This window comes from Mchenga conophoros, linkage group LG16 (assembly GCF_057382185.1).
Source record: "Mchenga conophoros isolate Kocher_MC1m ecotype Shallow Benthic linkage group LG16, M_conophoros_male_GT1.1, whole genome shotgun sequence".
Taxonomy (NCBI): Eukaryota; Metazoa; Chordata; class Actinopteri; order Cichliformes; family Cichlidae; genus Mchenga; species Mchenga conophoros.
In genome coordinates, this window is record NC_140541.1 from 17,847,698 (window position 1) to 17,870,723 (window position 23,026).

General features: G+C 41.7%; 2 protein-coding genes across 5 annotated transcripts; one reads left to right on the forward strand and one right to left on the reverse strand.

Moving 5' to 3' along the window:
- Positions 1-15,227: 15,227 nt before the first annotated feature.
- LOC146556542 (TLR adapter interacting with SLC15A4 on the lysosome) lies at positions 15,228-17,782 on the reverse strand. Of its 3 annotated transcripts, none has more exons than XM_085249489.1 (2): positions 17,626-17,782; positions 15,228-16,902 (listed from the first exon to the last, which is right to left on the reverse strand). In XM_085249489.1, the coding sequence occupies exon 2, from the start codon at positions 16,898-16,900 to the stop codon at positions 15,947-15,949; it is 954 nt and encodes a 317-aa protein (XP_085105615.1). In that variant the 5' UTR covers positions 16,901-16,902; positions 17,626-17,782; the 3' UTR covers positions 15,228-15,946. The 3 variants fall into 3 exon arrangements, with proteins under 3 accessions (XP_085105615.1, XP_085105616.1, XP_085105614.1); XM_085249490.1 differs by lacking the exon at positions 17,626-17,782 and adding an exon at positions 17,471-17,485; XM_085249488.1 differs by lacking the exon at positions 17,626-17,782 and adding an exon at positions 17,326-17,396.
- Positions 17,783-18,321: 539 nt separating this feature from the next.
- On the forward strand, positions 18,322-21,748 carry c9h13orf42 (chromosome 9 C13orf42 homolog). Of its 2 annotated transcripts, XM_085249688.1 has the most exons (3): positions 18,322-19,389; positions 19,474-19,618; positions 21,324-21,748. In XM_085249688.1, exons 1-3 carry the CDS (start codon positions 18,970-18,972, stop codon positions 21,566-21,568), a joined length of 810 nt encoding a protein of 269 aa, XP_085105814.1. In that variant the 5' UTR covers positions 18,322-18,969; the 3' UTR covers positions 21,569-21,748. The 2 variants fall into 2 exon arrangements, with proteins under 2 accessions (XP_085105814.1, XP_085105813.1); XM_085249687.1 differs by having other exon boundaries at positions 18,322-19,618.
- The last annotated feature ends 1,278 nt before the right edge of the window (positions 21,749-23,026 follow it).

Here is a 23,026-nt window from a genome sequence, read left to right on the forward strand (position 1 = left end):
TTCAAAATGAGTGTAATGTAAGCTTCTGACCGAAGCCGAACGTTCTTGTGACCATGTAAGTCACTTTGTCGTTGCTATTGGCTTTTTGTGAGGAGAGACATGACCTCTAAAATCTAAAGCCCTTTTCCCAACCGCTTGTGCATTAATTATGAGCATGCATGGTCATACATGCTCATGGAGCAGTAATTAAATAATTAAATGGAGAAAAGCCCGTAAGTTGGTTCAAGCATGCAAATAAAGTTTCTCCTCTGAGGACTGCCTACTAGCGTGTTTGTGTTATTTGACACTGTGTAGTCAAATGTCATTCTAAATTGGTGCTGATGTGAGTGTGTGCGCTTATCTGTCTCAGCCCTGTGATTGACGAGCAAACTGACCGAGGGGTACCCTGCCTTTTTAAGCTTTCAACTTCCCTTCAATTGAAGTTGAATAAGTGGTGGAGAAAATTGGTGGATGGACTTGTAATTGAAAGGCAGCAGCAGTACAGTTAAAATGAGCTTCATATTTGTGCAAGGTCTTCTTTTCTGTATTGACTAAGATCAAATTAAAGGAGAGAAAAAGCCTGAAAAACTGTGTTTAATCACTGCAGTCTTCTCCCGCCCCTAAGAATGACAAAGGTTATTTTTCTTCCATTAAACTTATTAGAAAAACCCTAATTTATGCAAGTCTTTCCACTGCGTGATGGAAAAATTGCTTGCTATGGATTAAGCATCTTTAACATTTCTTTAAAAAATTCAAAAACAGCTGATAGCATAATGCTCTGCACTATTAGCGTAATCTTGTTCGACACCAGCACCTATCTCCTAAAATTGGCTCTTTACTGATATAATAGTGCTATGCAGTCCACTTATCAACTTTGTTACGGAAAACAAATGTATAAAATGCTGACTATACGAAACTAACATTCAATGTTCATGTTAAATAAATATCTACACATACGACTCTATGTGGAAAAGTAACTAACTCTGATTAAATCACTCTTTCACTATATATGGCCAGGCCTGGATATCGAAAATGTTAAAAAGCCATTTCTAAGGCTTTGGTATAGAGCAGGGGTGTCAAACTCAAATACACAGTGGGCCAAAATTCAAAACTGGAACAAAGTCGCGGGCTAACATTAATATTTACTGAAATAAAAATCTTCCTCCAGATATATGAAGGATTCTTTTCTTATGGACTCAAACAAGTTTTGCTGAAAAACTGAATATGGAACAAGCAAAGCTTAATACTAAACAATATATATATTAGCTGTATAATACCAGTAGGCCAGCTCTAATAATAATTTGGTATGGCTTCGCGGGCCAAATGTAATTAGGCTGTGGGCCAAATTTGGCCCACGGGCCAGAGTTTGACACCTATGGTATAGAGTGACCCACAGTGAGAGCCATTACCCACAATTACAGAAATCTTGAAACAGTAGTGAACCTGCTGAGGAGTGGAGTACTCTAATAGTTCATCAATGACTCATCCAGGATGTCACAGAAGAACCCAGAACAACATCAAAGAAATGCAGACCTCACTTGCCTCGTTTAAGGCCAGAGTTCAGGAGAGCTGACCAAACCACTACTGACCAAAAAAGCCCCAAAGGTTTGTTTCACATCTTCCAAAAAAAAGACTAAAAGTAAAATATTCTGTGGACTGACGAAACAAAAGCTGAACTTTTTGGGAGGTTTGAGTCTAATACAGCATTTCATATAAAGATAACCTTAACAACAGGTGGAGGTAGTGTGATGGTCTGGGTCTGCTTCAGGATGACTTGCTGTAATTATTAGAACCACTAACTCTCCTCTCCGCCAGGAAATCGTAAAGGAGAATGTCTGACCATCATTTTGTGCTCTAAAAGTCAAGCTCACTGGAGTCATGCAGCAGGAAGATGATCCAAAACACACCAGCAAGTCCAACTTTTAATGGCTAAAAAAATAAATAAATAAACATCCATCCATCGGTGCACACAAGACACCCAAACACTATGGCACCTCCTGTAGGTGGTGGGCCTGTAGGAGGATGGGCTCATGTCCCTTTTCATGCTGCGCCCATCCGGGCCCCATGGAATAAGGCCTCAGGCACCCTACCTATGCCTGGCTCCAGGGCAGGGCCCCAGTCTTCTGAATCATTCTTTGTCTGGTCCCTCACCCAGGACCAGTTTGCCCCTGGGATATACAAACCCTTCTACCACAATAAGGCAGCAATTCGCAGAGGGGAAATAAATAGATAAATAACTACTACGGTTTTCCACAAAGATATACCAAAACGAAAGTATCGACAGCTATTTACATCAAAACACCAAACTATTTACAACCAGGGGGGACGATCGCGACCATGACAAACTGAAACACAGGGCTTAAATACATAGAGGGAGCAATCAGGGAATGGACCACAGGAGGGAAACACAGCTGGGGCAAATCAGAACTGACGAGACAAGGAAGCGTAAACTGAACACACTGAGATACAGACCTTCAAAGTAAAACAGGCAACATAACAGTCACGCCTAAAACAAAACACTGACAACACCAAATCGTAACAGTTCCCCCCACCCAAAAATCAAACATTTAAAACATGTAACCCCAAAGAAAATGTTTGATTCATGCCCAGCGCATACGGCACCGGCTGCTGTTCTGCAGGCGACGCTGATGGCTGGACAGGCCCCTTGGATCCTCCAGTGGAAACGGAAGGCTGGAGCGGTCCCTCGGACCCCCCAGCGAAGACGACGAAGGCTGGAGCGGTCCCTCGGACCCCCCAGCGAAGGCGGATGAAAGCTGGAGCGGTCCCTCGGACCCTCCAGCGAAGACGACGAAGGCTGGAGCGGTCCCTCGGACCCCTCAGCGAAGACGACGAAGGCTGGAGCGGTCCCTCGGACCCCCCAGCGAAGGCGGATGAAAGCTGAAGCAGTCCCTCGGACCCTCCAGCGAAGACAGACGGAAGGCTGAAGCGGTCCCTCCCTCTGACCCTCCAGCAAAGACAGACGGAAGGCTGAAGCGGTCCCTCGGACCCACCAGTGAAGGCTGAAGCGGTCCCTCGGACCCACCAGTGAAGACAGTCGGAAGGCTGGAGCGGCCCCTCCCTCGGACCCTCCAGCGAAGGCAAACGATGACAGAGAGCAAAATAAGACATTTATTTACATCAAAACACCAAACTATTTACAACCAGGGGGGAAGATCGCGACCATGACAAACTGAAACACAGGGCTTAAATACATAGAGGGAGCAATCGGGGAATGGACAACAGGAGGGAAACACAGCTGGGGCAAATCAGAACTGACGAGACAAGGAAGCGTGCTTAAAAATGTGTCTGAAATTTAAAAAAAAAAATCTGCAGAGTAGGACAAAATTCCTCCACAGCCATGTGAAAGACTCACTGTACACTCAGTTATAAGGTTTGGGTTACTTTTTCACACAGTAACCCACATGTGGCCCTTTTCACACAGGGCCACATAGGTTTAAATAAATTAAATATCCTTTAAAAACTGCCGTTCGCATTTACTCAGGTTATCTCTGTCTAATAACAACATTTTTTTGATGACCTGAAACGAGTGACAAATATGCAAAAAAAAAAAAAAACTGGGGAGAAAGCTGTACTGTTTTTTTTACAGCACTGTGTTATAATACTTAAATAAAAACAGATAAGCAAGCTACAGTGTAGCGCCGGTAACATGAGAGAATAAACGAGAAACAGCACAGAGGCGGGACGCTGCAGTTGTTATGTCCTTGCTGTGGATAAATTGCGTGTTGAACATGTGCCACTGGGATGTGAGCTAATTAGCCAAGGTTGAGTGGGACCCTGGGGGTGGGTTAACGTGTAGGGAGGAGGGAGGAGAAGAGGGAGAGGCAGCCAAGGTCAAACCCATGAGTGCTACCAAATCCATACAGCACAATGGTCCCTCTGTGCCACTCTGAGGGGTTCATTTGATTCAGTCTCTTCATTACTTAAGACCATCTTCACTTCAGCAATACACGCCTTCATTCTAGTTATCTCTGCCTGCACTCCTGTAGTTGGTCTAAAAGGTAGCATCTTAAATTACCAGCGATACAAATGCATAAATGCCTCACATGACTCCTGTGTATCCCATTTACTCGCCTTCATGCCTGCACCGCACACCTGTCCTTGCTTTTCATCTCTGTCTGTCCTTTGATCTATTTATTTCATAACAATGTCACACTCCTTTGTCTCACATGTAGAGCCTATAAAGAAAACGCAGGTAAGGCATGCATGCATAAATGCATGTGCATATTGCAATACTAGGAAATGCAGCTGAGTGAAATATGAAATACCGTAGCAAAGAAGAAATAATTTATGTCCCTCCTATCTCATTCTTTATTGGTCTCACGGTGACTACAGTATGAATATTTTGCCGGCATATCGGGGACAGGGTCATGTTTGCATAAAGAGGTAAATTATGACACCAATAACAATGCCGGCGTGCCACAAAGAGACGTAGGAGTGGGTGAGGGTAGAGGGGCTGAGATGTTGGACGGATCAAGGCAAGTAAAATGTAGCTGATAGGTGAAATACATTTAGAAAGAAATTGGTTTCCTGTTTGAGAGATAAAACACATTATTTTTTATTCACATCCCTAAAAATTCTCATTAAATTTGGCAGCGAGGCATTCTTTTCTTCAACTTACTCACCTTGAACAACAAAGACGTTTTCAAATTTCTGTAAGTGAGTCGCCGGCAGGCAGTGAGTCATGCTGTCTGACTTTGCTTTGCTTCCTTGATAATTGTGCAGTTAAAGATCTGCAAGGCCTTGAAAATGCAACATTTTCAATCTTTCAATATTCCAAACTCAAAGCATTAAACTTTCTTTTTTGAAGTGCATCAAAATTAATCACCCTCCTTCTCTTTCTTTTATCAACGGCTGTAGTTACATTTGGCAGATAAAGACTTAGTGTTGCTGTTAATTAAACAAGGAAAAGGTGCAGGGATAGCTCAGTAGGTAGGGTGGTGGCCCCGTGATCGGAAGGTTGGGCGTTCAAATCCACTAAACGGCTACCATGAGGTACACCTGAGCAAAGTACCGTCCCTACACACGGCTCCCCGGGCGCCCAATGGCTGCCCGCTTCACTGAGTAAATGGGTTAAATTTCAATAAAATATATAAGAAAAAAAGTGTATCTGTACTTGGAAAGTGACCTGACTTCAAGCAGCTGACACCTTAGCTGTAGAATTTTCTTGTTTTTTAAATACTTTTCTCTACCCTGCATGAGATCCTAAGCTCTATTGCTTATTGTGATTTCTTAACTTTTAGGGACTGTCTTTGATTAAGTTATATGGGGGTGGGTGCCGAGTTTGGCAGGTGATTGCTACCTGCCAAACTTGGCGCCCCGTTCTCTTTACAGGTAAGAGCAGGTTCAGACTTAAGAGTCTGATGAATGATGTGATGCCTGCAACATTATCTATGAAGTGAACAGGGTACCAGTGGGCAACCTGCCAGTTCTGGTGTTCTCTAGTTAATTTCAGTCGAGCTAAAGAGCGTGGGGCTGGGAGAACTGGCTCCACCGGAGGACCTCCCACCTTCATCTGATTATTTCAGTTTGGTCACAAACATACACATGAGCAGCCCGGTCATTTTGTAGGGTTCTGGCAATGCTCCTCATATTGTGCTGCCAGGTTAATGGTCTTCTGTGGCCCTCTCCACGTCTTCTCATGTAACACCTCATCTCCTGGCATCTCTTCTACGCACTTGAAAGTCATGGGAGACACAGCAGACCTTCTTATGATGTCACTTATGGGTGAGTTGGACTATTGGTGGAACACGAATGGGCTGGAAGTACTGCCCCGTGCTACCAACAATCACAAGGACTCAAGTAAAAAGTAAAACTAGCAAGAAATCAGTCAGGAAGGATAAGCAGAGAGCAATGATCCGTGGCCACCACCTGCAAAACCATTCCCCTTGCAGGGGTTGTCTTGTAGCCACTTTAGGGCCCCTGATTCACAAAGGTTTATTCAAGGCTATATCCGTTTGTATTAACCCCATCTGATAGCATGACAACATGCATGTAAACAAACATTCTTGGTTCTTCAATTACGACAGCTGGCTATAGTTTTAAAGCAAGCCACATTCCGCCTGTATTAATATAATTTTATATCTAGAAGTTCTTTCCAATTACCCTTTATTCTTTTCTGCCTTTTCAAGTTCATCTATTGGCCTTGCTTGGCACATCATTCTGCCTCCTCTCCACACTTTATTTGTATCAGTAATTTTTTTCCTCGCTCTTCAGGGTGTTGCTTTCTATACATGTTTTCTTTTGCCAAGGCCAAGGCCTCCTCTAAATGCCTGCTGAACTTGATGAACTTCCTGTTTATATGAGGCAATCTTTGCCAGGCTACCTTGGCATCTCTTACATTGGTCGCTACATGTTATATGTAGTAAACACCATATCTTATTTTAGCTTTTGACTCTGTATGTTATGGGTTAGAAAAGACAGCTCATTCTCACTCCCAGCTTGGTGCATACTATGTCAAGATGTTATATATAAATGCAAGAGACAACAGCATTGTTTTCTGACACACGGGGATACCTTTTAAGCATACCCCTTTAGCATGTTTTTCATACTGCCAACTGTAAAATAAAGTTTTCTTCATCTTACAGTTCATCTATACTATTCCTGCAATGTGAAGCTGAATAATCGCTGCAACTTGTGTCTTTCCTTGTTCAAGTAAAGAATTTGTTTATTTGTATTATAACATATCTGAATATCTGCAATCACAGCATTTTAAGATGGTGAAAGGTGTACCCTTAGGCACCCTCCCTGATTCAGACCTTTCTTTCTCCACGTAAATGGCCTTCTTGACTCCCCGCTCAAACCAGCGTTCCTGTGTACATCCTCATCATTGAAAGAGTGTCCACTGGCCTCTAGGTGTAAATGTAGAGACCTAGCCTGACAAGGTGGCTCTTCTATGTTATGGCATCCACTTAAACAGAGGTTGTTTGGTTTCCCCGATGTATAAATCACAGCAATCCTGCTGACACTTACCAGCATACGCTACATTACTCTGTTTGTGTCGGGGAATCTGATCTTTTTTTTTGGCGCAGCGTGTTTTGGGGTTTGAAAGCCAAAGAGATGTAGTGTTTAGACAAAATGCATCTTAGCTGTTCCAATACTTCCAACACATAAGGCGTCACTCAGGATTTTCTTATTTAGGCAGCAGTTGTCCTTCTTCTCTGCTGGATCATCTGGCGCTTTTTTCAGGTGCCTTCCCAGCTTTGACAAATGTCTAGCTAGGATAATGATATTTACTCAGGGCCTTCTTGATATGATGTTCTTGTTTGTTTGATCAGTGGTTGTTGATCAATGGTCATGACAATTTGCATATTAATGACCAAGAGACCTCACAAACCATTGTTCATCAGTGGTGCTAGTTTCAGTCATCATGTAAATCTACTGTTTATAAGTTTGGGGAAACCTGCAGTCAGCTGAGACTGGGATTTTTGGGATTTCTTGTATGGATGTATGTGTGTGTGTGTGATTGGGTGACGAAGCTTGTAGTAGAAAAGCGCTATATAAGTACCAGGCCACTTACCATTTATACTCAACTATGGGCTTGTCTACCTGTCGCAGATTTCAGTAGCTTGATTACTGCCAACCTTGTCTTTCACACACTCACAACAGAGCGTCACTGACTTCACGCAACAAAGTAGCAACCTTCAGCATTAAAAAATGAAGCTTGGCAGCGCTGAAACCAGCTGTTCCTGTACTTGAGGCTGGATCCAAGAACAAACAGACTCCCATCGTAACAGGAGAAAGAAGCCTGTTTATTCCATCATGGATGGTTTGGGAAGCAACTCTCTGTTTTCTCTCTTGGATCAAGTAAGGCCTGTCATTACTGCTTCTTAGTTGAGAAGCCTTTGTTATGACTTGGGACCCACAGGAGAGGATCGGAATAGTGTTTTGAATATACCTTTGACCTTTGAGAGACACGATCTGTTTTCCATATCACGGTGATTAAAAAGCTTTTAGCAAGTCATCCTCAGCTCCTTAAAGGCCCAGCAGACACAATGAAACATCCCCTAGCAGTAGTGTCACTACTCGGCACTCAGAGTGTCTGGATGATCTGTCCAGGAGAAAAAAAAACAATGTTGTGTTGAAAATATATTGATAATATCCCATTTCACATGATTTGTACGAATCTATAAAACATTAAAATCAGACAAGATAGAAGACATCAAGATATTTGATGACTATACCCTAAGTTTTGAGTTAGAAAATCAGCTGTTCATCCAGCTGGAACATTGTAGGCTCAAGAAGAACACCATATCACCCAGAGGGAGATTGGTCAAAGGCTCCCCTGCTGATGGTGAACATTCTCCCAGAGATTGTGGAAACCTGTGTGTTGCTTAATAAGCCAGCCTGTGAAATGCAACTTCAGAAAATGTGAGCCAGTGAGTTTTTACTGCCTATTCCGGAGGGACCTACAACCTCTGATTCTGAATAACAAGAAAGTAGAACCCCATACTATTGAAATACATGAAAAAAGGGGGGGAAACTGAAAGCAAAAAGCCAATCTAGTGCTAGAGACGTCTGCAGAGAGAGAGGAAAAAAGAGTTATGACAACAAAGTAAGGCATTCTGGGAAAAGAGGAAAGGCAACCACATCCTAATTAGAAACATCACGCCCTGGTGCACTACAGGCACGCTTGGTTGTCACTAGAAAAACTGAAAAGTTGTCTATCTGGTAAAGAGAAAGCTTCCAATTTATGAATTTGTGCATGCGCAGAATATTGCATCATTGCCTCCAGCTTTCATGTAACCATGAAAATACTTGTGCCTGATCAAAGGAAAAGTACAAAAGAAAAGATTTTTATGAAACACAAGTGCATCGGCGCAACCTGAAAGCAGCAGTGAATGAAGACGACTGTGGTGATACCTGCCAGTATACCGCTGGTAGCAAAGCAGATTCAAGCAGATGAAAGCACAATGTCAGCTGACACAAAGGATGCTTACAACTTCAAAAAATAAAATGTAAAAAATAATAAGAAATATGGCTGAGCAGAGACAAGAAGATTTGGAGGACACTGTGTCATCAGCCAGTCAAAGCAAGCATGGAAACATCTGTGTTTTTTAAACTCTCATCACACAACTTAGTACCAACACTTGCCATGCAGAATTAAACTTGAAGCACTATGTCTTTATCGTCAACCAGATACTGACCACAGAGCGCTCATTCCATCGTTTATGAGACAGTTTCCAGAACAGCAGTCACTGAATAACATTTCCCAGAACAGCTTTCACACATTTCATGGACTGTTTTGAAAATCAGATTGTATTCACATGAACTTGGACTGCATAGTATGATTTACCACAGGAGCTGCTGAGCCAGCTCTAAACTGCAATCAGGATCTTGTGCACATCCATCATACTCTGATGTGGCGCAGCCAGAAAGCAGTGCAGAAACTGACTACAGCAAACAGTGGAGAGCAAACAGAGCAGCAAGGACGAGGGGGGCTACATTCGATCACCTGTGATTAAGGTATTATGTAAGAACAAAAAAACTGCATCGTTACAGATATCCAACATCTTGTATGGGATTTTTTCACCTTCCCTCCAGCCAAGGTTGAAGAGCTGTTTACACCAAAACTACCAGATACAGCAGCTTCTATCCTTAAACTATCACGCTCATACATAACTGACCAGTATCAAGATTTATACATTGAAGGCTCACTTTCATTCATGACGTACACTATATGGTCACTGTATATAGTATAATTGCTGACCATGTGCATTCCTTTATGGTCACGGTGGTACCCATCTTCTGATGGCTGCATGTCTCAAAGCTCCAACCATGTCAAACTGGTTTCTTCCACATGTGAATGAGTTCACTGTACTTAAATGGCCTACACGGTCATCAGATCTTGAGATGAGGTGGAGAGATGTGACAGTTTCACATCATGGATGTTGTGAAACTGATAAATGAGCAGCTGTAACTGGAAGGTCGCCGGTTCGATCCCCGGGCTCTCTGTCCTGGTCGTTGTGTCCTTGGGTAAGACACTTTACCCTCCCGCCTACTGGTGTTGGCCAGAGGGGGCGATGGCACGATATGGCAGCCTCACTTCTGTCAGTTTACCCCAGGGCAGCTGTGGCTACAACTGTAGCTTGCCTCCACCAGTGTGTGAATGAATGGTGGCATTGTAAAGCGCTTTGGGTGCCTTGAAAAGTGCTATATAAATCCAATCCATTATTATTATAAAGAATTAAGGTTGTTCTGAAGTAGTAGCAACATGTGCCTAAAAAAAGTGTCTGACAAGTTGTGTAGTGTTTGCTATGTGAGCCGCCACACACAGCTGCACTCTGTATTCATTATCTTATTCATTATTATCTGTATATTGCTTGTATATTGTGTATTGTCTGCCAACATGTGCATTAGCATAGTAAGACACAGGTGTGTGTATAGCAGCCGTTACACACATGATAGGGCATGAGATTTGTATGGTTTGTTTATGTGCGAATTTCAGTATTTATTTGCACATGATGTAGCCTGATGGGGTTTGCCCTCAGAAAGTAAATATTCAGCACAATGGCCAAACTTTTGGTTGTGTTTTGCTTCCGTTACTTTTTACATTAATCAATCAAAGAATACCGTCCATGAAAAATGTACAAGTTTCAAATAAAAAATGCACTTTGTATTTCTTTCCGTGTGTCTTATGCATTATTTTACATGCCAGTTTGAGAACCTATTGTTTGTAGCCTCTTTACAAACCAAAAAGTGAAATTATGTATACTTTTTTCCCCATTTCATTAAAGTCAAATGTTACTGGACTTGTGTGGAAGGATAGATAATAAAAAGACACTGTTGATTTTTTGCTCTGTAAGCTAAACCATCTGACAAACAAATACACAAAGGATGCACAAACTGATAACAACAGAGATGATATAAGAAGGGGTGAAAGAAAATGTTCATCAAAATCTCCAGATGGACAGGTCAGTGTGTGCGCGTGCTGTCACTGACAGTGATCAAAGTCGTAATCAAAGACAAACACATGAGAACACAGTAGTGCTTTGACGAGTGGAGAAGAAAAAAAGAACCTCCAAAAACACTTTGAAGCTACTCTATCTGTGAAATTGAGGAATCTAAAGATGAAAAACAAGGATCGGGTCCACAAATGAATGTTATGTCTCGGAAATCAGAAATACATAATAAGCTATCCAGTAAAGGACAGCGTGTGGGGGAAAATCTGTTTTCAGAGCCACATGCTGTCCACATTCTGAGTTCTGTGATATATACTCAAACATGAACGCATTATGTTTTCCAGCTCTTTGAGAGCCAGATCCTGCTGCACCGCTGTCTCTCAAGGTCGCTCTCTGTCTGCTCCAGCTTAACCAAGGTCACCCGCTTCACTGCGGGCTCTCTGCAGCCTTGAGCAGCTAACCGACCAGGAAATGTGTGTTCTCCCGTTCCACCACGTATATCTCCCAGTGTCAATCAGACAGTTACAGAGCAGGGCTGCCATTTAATGTTCCTGCATGCTGCCTCTTGTTCATTAGGTCAATCCACTGAATATAATCTAAGAAAAAAAAAAGGCAATCGCTCAAGCGAAGTTGAGCTTCTGAACAAATGTTAATCGAATTAAGTGCTTCAATACACCAGCTGTAGTCTGAAATGCTTCCACTTGTGTGTGCGTTTACGTGTTTTCCTGCATGCGTGTGAGTCTGTGTGTAAATCTTTGAAGAACCCAAAAGATCTTGACTTTTAGTAGGCGCTAACAAATTATGAAAAGTCACAAAAAGAAATGTAAACATACGTGGCTGTTCCAATTAACAAGGCCGCATAGTAAAAGCTTTTTAAATAAAGGGAAGCCACAGAGTGCGAAAGGCATTAAAGCCACAATAGTGAGAGTGTATCCGGGACCTTGGTTTTGATATAAAATCCCATGGCCTTGCCTCCACTGCCCTCCATGTTAAAAGCTCTTTGTGACAAGGAAATTACTTTATGAACCTCTGAAAGACACTCCAACACTTCAACCTCCCCGTTAGTTTCATTGCTAGGCCATGAGAGAAGTGCATGTGCGTGCATGTGTTTTCACCACTCTCCGTCTGTCTTCTTTATTCATGTTTTCTCCAAAAACCATTCCTTCCCTTAAAGAAAAAAAAAACTCCACATAGCAATTTTTTTGAACTCTTTGTCCTTCTACTTGTAAAGCATTTGAAACCAAACGAGTAAAATAAAATCTGTAAATTATAAATCTGCTGACAAGAAAATGTAAATAGCGTGCATAATTTGTGTGAATGGTGAATTTGAGGGTCTCTAGGTAAACAGACTGTGAGATACTGCTTTATGTGGTGTTACCTTCAGCCCTTCAAACAATTCTTATAACCTCTGCTGGAACAACAGGTCTGTTTTTCTTCTTTTTTTTCCTCCAAGGTCTGTGGAAATTAGTTTATTTGAATGTGCTCACGCTGCCGGGCTTGGCATTGGGTGAATCATATTTATATGTGAGCGTTTGTGTTTAGGTCTGTAAGAACTTTGTTCCTTTAACATGTACCTGGAATGTTCAGTCCAGATAGAAGCAGAAATACCAAACATGTGTCTCTCTGGCCTTGAGACTTCACAGGGCTCCGACTGCGGCACTCAGCTCGGTAAACACATTTTCCTCCTGTGGCTTTCTGTTTGGAAAGGAAACAAGGAAGTTGATCAAACACTGGATCAGAAGGCCATGGCTACACTGGAGCCGCTGGTCTTTGAAAGTGGAGAAAAAAAGGGTGAAAAGAATGTGCAAAAACATTGTCCAGCCCTGCTAAAAATTATACATGTGCAATATTTTCCAAAAATAAATCTTGTGGTGTAGATATGCTTATCCTTATCTGAACAGATTTACACCCCAGTCCTGATGACATCATAGAGTCAGAGTAAAAGGGTGCACAAGATAGAGGACATTAACTGGCTGGATAGACACTGACTGTAAGGAGGAGGTGAAAAGGGGGAATAAAAGGTATAGAGGGGCAAAGCCATGAGGATTAAGTTAGGTGGCAATGCTTCCCCCTTGTGACTGATTATCAAACTGCAAGACTTACAAGAAAATCAGTGAAGCTCTTTTTTTGTAAGAGAATAAATAAAGATTTGAATACCTGGAGCTATATCATGAAACCCAATTTGTTTAATTTCAGAATTTAAACAATTGTCCTGGGCTTTGAAATATACTGCTTAGATGCATGGGAAACACTCAATACTCCAAACATGCAGAAATTCACATTATATGAATAGTGCACAAGAAATTAATACTTGATAACATTTGGTTTTCAAACTAAATGTGATCATAAGCATTCCCATGTGTGGTTTCAAACATCATTTTAAGTTGAGCAAACAGATAAATGTCCAAAAAGCCTTCAAGTTCTTTCTGCAACATGACAACAACTCCAAAAAAAAATACAGTTACAGCCATATAAAAAAAAAAACAAAACCCTCAGCTAAACCCTCACAGGCTCGAGTACCCCTCCAAAGAAGGATGTGCCCCTGACAGAAGAATATGCCCCTCATAGTGTCGTGATCATCACTTAGTCTGGGATTACATGAGGGCAGATATCGACAAAAACTGTGTACAAGTACCCCAGGGTGAAGAGAACAACCTACCTGCCAATTATCCAGTTCTTTCAATGTCCACCTCAAAGAACTGTTGCTTTTTAAGGGCAACAATTTCTTACACCAGATATCAATTTTTGATCGCTTACTGACTTTCACCCAGCAAAGTGTGAAAGTTAAAGGAATAAAAATGAGCAAAAAAGCACATCTGAGTAAAATACATGGGCACAGATTTAAGTCAAGGGGAACTTTAACCTCACATCATGACTTTATTAAACCACCCTGAATTAAAGAAGCTTTAGAAATAAATATGTAAAGCTCCTACACAACCTTGCTCTACCATTGATTCAGCCTGACAGTTAGATAAGATTATCAGCGCTTTATGACTCCCGTTCTTCTCAGATTTTCTCTCAAGGAGAGTTTCAGAAGTAAGTTATCCATTAATAAGACAGCAAACTATTCAACTCAAAGACTGAGAAGTGAACAAAAGAGTAGCAGTAACTCAAAAACAGCACAAATGGAGCCAAACCCGTGAGTTAATTCAAGTCAGCTCGAGCTGAACTGCATACATACGGCAACATGTGTCACTCTCCTCACATCATATTCCAGACAAACTCTCCCATTTTCCAATCTCTCCCTCCAACAAATCAAACCTACTGTTAACACCCCAGCTCCCACCTGTAGGCTCTCAGCGGACGATTACTTATGATTCCACCGTGCACTGGCAAGGAGTGATGAGCACGCAACAAGATGAGAAACTATAACTACATTCAGCTACAATAACAGCTCATTTAAAATAAAACATAATAAGCGAAAGACACTGAGGCGTGGAAACATGATAAAAGAGGAATGACCTAAAGGACTGAGCTATAAAAAAAATCCAAGTATGATTTCTCAGAGATGTAAACAACTTTTTCCTGAAAGAAGCCAGTAACCGAGGATACTGGATAACATCTATTTGAGCAGGTGAAGAGAAGTCCGAGGTTAAACAACAGGTTATCAGTAAACGGCAGTGCGGCGGGGATGGAGGATGAAGCGCTGGGTCTGGCTGTGAATGGGTTTGCAGAAGATCAGAAAGGTTTGTGGGAGTAGGTCAGAACAGCGGGCAGTTAGACGGTCAGAGCCTTTTTCTACAGCTCACAGAGGAACTCCGAATCGTGCTTCAGGTGACTGATTTTTAGAGGGATCCTCTCTCTAATTACTTAAGGAGGCAAGAATCCGACCCCCCTAAAGTCATCATTTAAATGGATTTCAGAGTAGCCTCCAAAACCATGATCTATAGTATTTCATGCTAACATCAGAGAGTCAGACGATCAAAAGGACAATTATATAAACTAATTAGAGTCCTTAGGGGTTATTAAATGTCTCTAATTGGCTACATAACACATAAAATGACACATAGAGATAGAGGGAGCATTCATAAGTCACATTATAATATAAGTAATTTCATCAAGGGTGGGATATTAATCTGTGGATGAGTCAGTAAGGGGAAAGGTGATCTGCAAGACAAGAGAATAAATGACATGAGATGTACAAAAGTGCCTTTGTTTTCTTTCAATGATTTTCAGCAGTCTTGATTCATCTTTGTCCTCATCATACAGCTGAGTTCAAGGAAGAGTGGAGGAGGCGGAAATAGTCAGCTCGTGGAGTTTTCTTTTCATTCTTAAGGAGCAATTACACTCCTGGATGATGACTTTTGAATTAATAGAAAATCTGTTTCGTTAAAGCATGTATTCTCTTTTCATGTGCTGCTCAGACATCATGAAATCAAATTCTTTACATCTGCAGTCCTGATGGGGAGACTGGGGTAACAAACGACTCATGCAGCACTTGGTTACAGCTACATTTTTAGGTAACAGAGCCGATGAAGTTGCTGTGTGAAGCCTAGAATGACAGCGTGTTGATCGAAGGGCATTTCAAGGCTGCACTTTTGGATATTTGTTGCAAATTCAGTGTCTTCCCTCCTAGTTTCATCATAAACAGCCTTGTTTCCTTCGTGAAAAAAAAAAGTCAAATCTAATTAATCAGTGATCATTAAGCATGCAAAATGATCTTAGATGTGGCTGCACATAATACATAATGAGGCAGCATGCTGTTTTTGATTTCATGTTGTTCTGCTAGACCATCGATGTTCTTTTGAAAAACGGGAAGCAGCGGTTTCAGTTTTCAGTTCCTGTTTTTATTTTCTTTAGAAAGTTAAAGCTGCACTAAAGACAGGTAAACACAGATCCCAGTGTCATCACTGCAAATTCAATTTAGGATGCATAAATACGGCACATTTTCCAGGTAATTACTGCATAATCCCACGTAGAACTCTCATTTAACATCTTCTCAAGAGCTAATAAAATAAAAATGTGGTTTTCAGTCCAATCCTGGGTTTTTTCAGTGTTGTACTGAAATGAAAGGCAGTATTGAATGAAGGAGTTCCTTGACAGTGGGGTCACTCATTACTCTCTGTGAGTTGCTCCCTGGATGCCTCATTAGAAATCTGCAGAAAGGGAGTACTGATCTCACTTGACTGCATATCACCAGCGACTCGCAGGAAGCAGCTCAGGACCATGTCCTTGGCCAAGCCGGCCTCCATGTTGCCCTCCCGGCTGAGCTGCAAAGTGATTTGGTCCAGGCTGGTGAGGACCAGCTCTGAGCCCAGTAAAGGGCAAATGGCACTTGCGTCAGAGTCTGAACCAGGGGCTCCTTCTCTTGCCATATTCTCCATCATGTATTGCTGATACAGATCCAGGAGTTTTTGCTCCAGGTAGTGATTCAGAAGGGAGTTGGAAAATGGACCTTCATGCTCCTGGAGCAAAAAGCTCCGATCACGGCCGCTCCCCAGTCTCCACCGATTCGAACCTCCCCTCAGTGGAAACAGCATCCCATCCCGAGCTTCGTGTCCTTGGAGGGAATCTTCCACAGCTGGGGGCACATCACAAGACTGGATAAAGGGACCGACATCCGGTACATTGGCACACACCCTCAGCTCGCAATTATTAGCTGAGAGAGGCAGCACTTGGTCACCTGCAATATGAAGGTCACTGTAGTTTTTGCAAAAGCTCTGACAGAACGAGGGAACCAAGAAAGGGGTATCGCCACCTGAGTGAGCTTGGGCCGGGATCTCTATCTCTCGAGAGATCTGCCTGCCTAGATGAGCTCTCTGAAGATTTAAGGACTGCAAAGGAGAAATGTACAACTCAGCTGAAGCCCTTCGGTTGTCTGTAGTTATCTGCTCCGGGGAATTGTGATGAACAAGCGGAGCATGTCTGGTGGAACCTGGTATGAGGGCAGCAGCTGCTTTCTGTGACCCATAAGAATTCTGGAAAGCTGGCTTAGAAGGAAGGGAGTCCAGCTCTTCAAATTCACAGTAGGTCATGATCAGCAATCTGCCTTCACAAAGCATGGCTGCAAGAAAGAGCACATATTCAGAAGATGTATGCAGTGAGAGTAAAGGGAATTTAACATGTGATACGGATATATATATATATATATATATATATATATATATATATATATATATATATATATATATATATATATATATATTTGCAGCACACATCCCTACAGGCTTTTATTTAAGTGCATACAAACAGTATGCATTTGAATAAAGGCACCAAAACGGGACATAAGCAACACTGAGAGAACATTTTGCATAAGCATTATAGGAAGCATCAAACTATTTCTGCTGCACAATTGATCCCTGTTGAAAAGTCTTTGCAAACTATTTCAAAATTTAATTGGAGTTTAAGAAGTTACATGTAACAGAAGAATATGTTGGTTTAACACTTCCAAAGACTGTTCATCTATTAAAAAGAATGATCTTCCTACCTCAGATCTAAGTCACAGAAAAGCTTAAAACCTGTATTTTGGCACTAAACGTCCTAAAGCGGTTCTCTCAAAAGTCTGTTTTGGAGTCTGAACCTGGCTGTTGTTTTATACAACCCAAAAAGGAAGTGGGACTATCCCTTTTCACCTTGATCCCAAGTCTGCAAACTTCTGCTCTCATCATTAATGCATTTCAGCTTGTAATCTTTACAACTAATATGTTGTTTTCACTGGATTTAGCTGGTATTTTCCCTGATTATTTAAACCCTTTATACCTGGCAAACCTAAATAAGACGTGCCTACCTCCACATCAGATTTCCTTCTTGCACTATGAGGTAAAATGGTAGATGCTGGATGACAGGAAGGCGAGATGTGCGCTGTAAAAAGAAACCATTGATGTTTCATTTCCTCACAAAGCAGGTGTGCAACTGAGCTTTGCATAAAAGCAGAAAAGAAAGTCGTGTTTAATATGATAAAAATACAAGGAAACAGAAAGTTCCAGATAACTGATTCCTGTTTTCGTTTTATGGCAGATCACACCACAAATGTTTGAAGTACCTCAAAAATTTCACAGCGTTTCTTTATTAATTGTTGATTGTTTTTAGCTTAAACAGTTTTTTCCCATCCTCTGAGTTCACAGCAAAGCAGAATTGGTAACTTCACACTCAGTTATGTGACCACAAATAATCATTTCCTCCTTGATGCTTTGCCTATTCTTCAGGCACTGAACTGTCAAAGTCACTTGAGCCCAGAGGCTTTGATGGTCGTGAAATAGTTTCTTTTTCCTCACTTGACTCAAGCTTTGCTGTAGTGCAGCTATACACTGAAGTCTAAATCAGATATGTGGTGAAAGTGTTGAGAGGTTTCAGGTGTTATTTATGGCCTGGATTTTTTCGAGATGAAAGCCCCTTGTCGGCTTGAAGGACTCCTTTCTGTCCAGACTTCCTCTGCTTGTGATAGGGAACTCCAACAATAGCAGTGCATGAAACATGAGAGAAAGTTATTTCTTATTAATGAGGAAAGGAAACCTAATATATAACAGCATAAACTCATGAGGCTGTTAGGTTGTTCATGCAGCTGAATTATAAGTCTCGAAAGCACAAAATACCACCAAAGTCTAAACGAGTAAACCCATGTGTAACTGCAGCTTTCTGCTTCTGATTATCTTTCGTTTTCTCTAGTATCAGGTGTGTAAACAGGTGGCTTCACAGCTATAGTCGCTAAAACTAAAAGGTCCAGAGTTTCATTGGTGGCTGTAGTTATTTTGTCCACTTAATCTCCTGTGGGTTAAGATATCTGACACAGGTCTGCTGCTCAGTAATGGGAGCGCAAAGTGTAGAGTTACCAACCCGTTGCTACAGCAATGTTGCTGAGCAACATCCGATAACATTAAGGACATGCTGAGATCAGGTTAGACACCTGTCTCACGTCTGCTCTTGTAGCACAACAAGGTAGCAGTTTGGCAATTTCAGCACCCTGGACAGCTTCTGGTCCCGTTGAACAGCTCCAGCAAAGATGTGATAAGGACTCCCATAAAGGACAACAACTGTTTTTTGTTGGTTTGTACTTTTTTTGTATATGGATAAATGGTGTGCAAAGGGGAACTGGAGAGCAGGTCTGTCAACATGACATACTGTCCTTAGAGGAATGTTCAGAAAGATCAATAATGTGTTCCGTCCCAACCATCATGGACAGAGAGGTCGGGATGGTGGTGGTGGTAGTGGGTGTCGGGAAGAGCAGGACTACCACAACGCTTGCACTGTCAGGCTGGTGCGCAGCACCTCCATGCTCGTTGTAGGAGAGAAAACTCAGGCAGCTGCGGGCTCGACTTTAAAACGGAGCAAAAGCACAGTGAGCATCGAGTCGACCTTGTACTATTATCAGAGACAAGAGGACAGGATATGGCTGTACTCACAGAATCAGAACTGCCTTGAATACCTGGAAGCGCTTGTGGCTCTGAGGAGGCAGTACATGAAGAGTGTGAGCGACTTGAAGGGTACAGACGCAAAGGCCACAGTTTCTTCCAAGAAGAAGCCTGCGCCCTCGCCGCCTAAAAAGGAGGGACCGGTAAGCTTAAACCAAGCAGCCAATATCACATGGAAGGAAATATCAAAAATGTTTTCTTTTTTCTTCTATCATTTTACACCACAGATATCAAGAGCCAAACCCTCAGCACCCCCAGTTCCAACTGAGGACGACACTTTGCAGTTCTTTGATGCGGTCATTGCCAGCTGTGACAGCGAACCTCTGCGCAAGCCATACAAGGATGATGGGCACGCAGACGTGGATTTTATTGGTGAGTTTGAAATTCCAGCATTTAATTTGAGTAATGCTGGAAGTGAGAGAGGATCATTGAACAACCTGGAAACCTACGAGCAGTGAAGTCACCTACGTGATAAAGCCACCAACAGCTTGTTTGGATATTCTGTTTTGGATGTGATGTGAGACTTAAACTGCAAAAGCAATGATTAAATTGGTTCGGTCAAAATCAGAATATTTACTGTGATTTGCTAAACGTGATATAGGCTTTCTGTTTCACAGCAAACTGCCCTGCTTACATTCATGCATTCATAAGCCACTGATGCAGCTGACTAAGTTAAACATGTAAAAAGGGCTTTTATGCCATTTTTGAATGCACGCACCACATGGTCAAAGGTGCTTGATCTTTAAGTAGGCTACCCTAACGTCTTCTTGTTGTGGCTTCACCACAGCAGATCATCTGCCTCCATCTTCCCTATTTCCCTAACATCCTCCTCTGTCACACCAACCCTCTGCATGTCTTCCTTCACTACATCCATGAATCTCTCTGGGTTTTTCCTGGTTTCTTCCTGCCTGGCAGCTCCATGTTCAACATCCACTATCCCTCCTCAACTACACAAGGTTAATTCAACAGTCGACGTCGTGTATTTTGCAGATTTAGATACAAAACATGATAAACTATTAGGTTCACTCCTCCACCAAGGCCTCACCAATCTCTTATTTTCAAATTAAATGATACGGATCCAATTTTAAATGCGGTCTGCCTTTACCCATGATCACTTTTTTTCTTTTTTTTCCGCATTATGTTGCTGAACGACTGATGGCACTAAAAAAAGGCCCATCTCTGCCCACTCCAGACATGTAAAAACAATGTAATCAGAAAAGGTGTGTATTGGTATCAGTATTAAGCTTATTGCTTGTAGCAGTAAAGAAAAATGCTTCTAAAGATTTATCTTTGTTTATCTTTATCTGATGAGTTTAAACACAAGAGCAGTGGTGCCACACTGAATTAAATGCAGCAATTGTTATTAAACTATGTTAATTAGACCGGTAGACATAATTTGGGAGATATAAATATACACTGACTGAGCTGTTTGAGGCCAGATCCATAATTTCAGTTCAGCTGCTGCTAAGGATTAGATTCATTCATCCTGGAGAGGTTTACAAAACAAATATATCAAATATCAGGCTTTCGTGAATCCTTTCACGGAGGCTGTTTAAACCCGGTAAACATGGGTGACCCAGTAGCTCCACAGTGTATTGGTTTACACATTTATTTAACAAGGGAAAAATCCCCAGCTCATTCCCAGGAGGACACACCCCTGTGTGGTTGTGTCATGAATGGCACCTGGAGTACAGATCTGCCAAATCAAATATGCAGAGCTACCTATTGTGGCAGGTCCTTGTGAAGGGAGCAGCTAAAAGCAGCTCTTTAAACACCTACAACCCAGTGAAAATATTCTCATTAATAAAAGCCATGAGTACAAGTCAAGAAAACAGTAAAACAAAGTAGTTGAAACACTGAGAATTCCAGCTTGAGCTCACCCCATTGCCAACTCAACCTCACAGGGAAAGTATGAAATAATGAAAATAATGATTATTTTACGTTAGGCTTTGAAAGCTCCTTTCAGACAGCGCATCGATGCTAACAGCAAAGCTTTTCTTTCAACTAGCTTTAATTATGGCTGCCACTTGCACATATACTAAATGCTTCCTCGGGTTCTTGTCATTTCCTCCCACAGTGGCCTCCAGCTCGGCCGAACATGACCTCCACTCTAACTGGGTCTTGCGAGTTCCTCGAGTCTCAGATGCTTCGGACCAGACAGCAGTTCCTGACTGTGCCAACGAAAGGATCCCCACGAAGAAGAAACAGAGCGGGTCTACGAGCAGCAGGCTGCGACTTCAGAGAAACCCGATCCACCTGCCCAAAGTGGTGGAGAGCGCATTCCAGACGCTGCGCTTCAAGCCCAAATTAAAGAAGCAATGAAGCTTAGTGGACATTGAAATCAGTAGCACTGCCACACTGATCATTTGACACCAGTAAAATAAATAAATAAAGCTGTGCAGACAATTACTTAGTTTTTAATAAAGAAAATAATTTTATTAAAGCAAAAGCAGCCAGCTGTTGAAATATATTTTAACCCTTGTGTTCTAAAATTTCGCTTTTCCTTGGCAGAGACTTGAACATGTCACAGTAAGAAATGCACAAGTGATAATATTTCATATTAATAAGGATTTCACTCTGTTAAAGTGTCCTTTTGGTGCACCTCTGCATTACAGTGTCAACCCCAAATAACTTCATATTGAAAAACACAGCAATCATGACACCAGGGCCATTACATATTTATATTTCAACATTGGATGTGCTAAAGCAGCAGAAGACCACAACAGGTGTCACTCCGGTCAGTTAAGAACAGGAAACTGAGGCAGCAGTTCACACAGGCTCATCAAAACATGTTTAGAAAGATGTTGCCTGGTCTTGATTTCCACTACCACATCTAAATTTTTGGGTCAGAATTTTGTGCAAACAATCTGAAAGCATGGATCTATCTTGCCTTGTATTAACAGCTGCTGGTAGTGTAATTGTGTGGGGGATATTTTTTCCTGCTGCTTTAAACACCACAATTTAACAGGACTATTGCTATTGACCATCACTTTGTGACCTCAGTTACCCATCCTCTGAAAGCAATTATGTTAAAAAGACTAAAAATGAAGGTACCAGACGACCTACAGTCACCACATCCCAGTCCTTTCGAGCACCTTTGGGATGTGGTGGAACGAGAAATTCAAATAACAGATATTCAGCAAGCAAATCTGCAGCAACTGTGTGACAAAATCACATCAACACGGACCAAAATCTCTGAGGAATCTTTTCAGCACCTTGTTGAATTGATGCCACTGAGAATTTAGGAACTTCGGAGGGCAAAATGGGCTTCGATCTAGTACCAGCAAAATGCATGTAATAGTGTCCAAGTGAGTACTGATTTCAGATACATATCAATTTGATGACACTTGATGACACTAAAGATCCAACTTGGATCATTTTTGTATACTCTAAAATAAAAGATCAGGAAATTCTTTTGATATTGTGAAGAATTTTTTTTTAAACCTATCTTTTAATGTCTATTTTAAACTGAACAAAGTGAGGGTTAAGTATTGTGTTTGATACAGAATTTTGTACAGTAGTGTACAGGTAAGACCCAAGGAAAGGTTGGAGTCCTCTGAGGTATCAAAACCAACTGAAAAATGTAACAATGGCTCCTTTCAAAGTCAGAGCGCTTCATGTGAGAGAGAAGTTCAGCAAGTCCAAGGACTGGGCTGTGTGAATAGCTCAAAACCAGCCAAAGTTATTGTATTTATCATTGCTAAAGTTAAAATAGTTGTAAACATGAAAAGTCAATAAAACACAATCTACCTGACCTAACTTTTATGGTATACAGCGAGT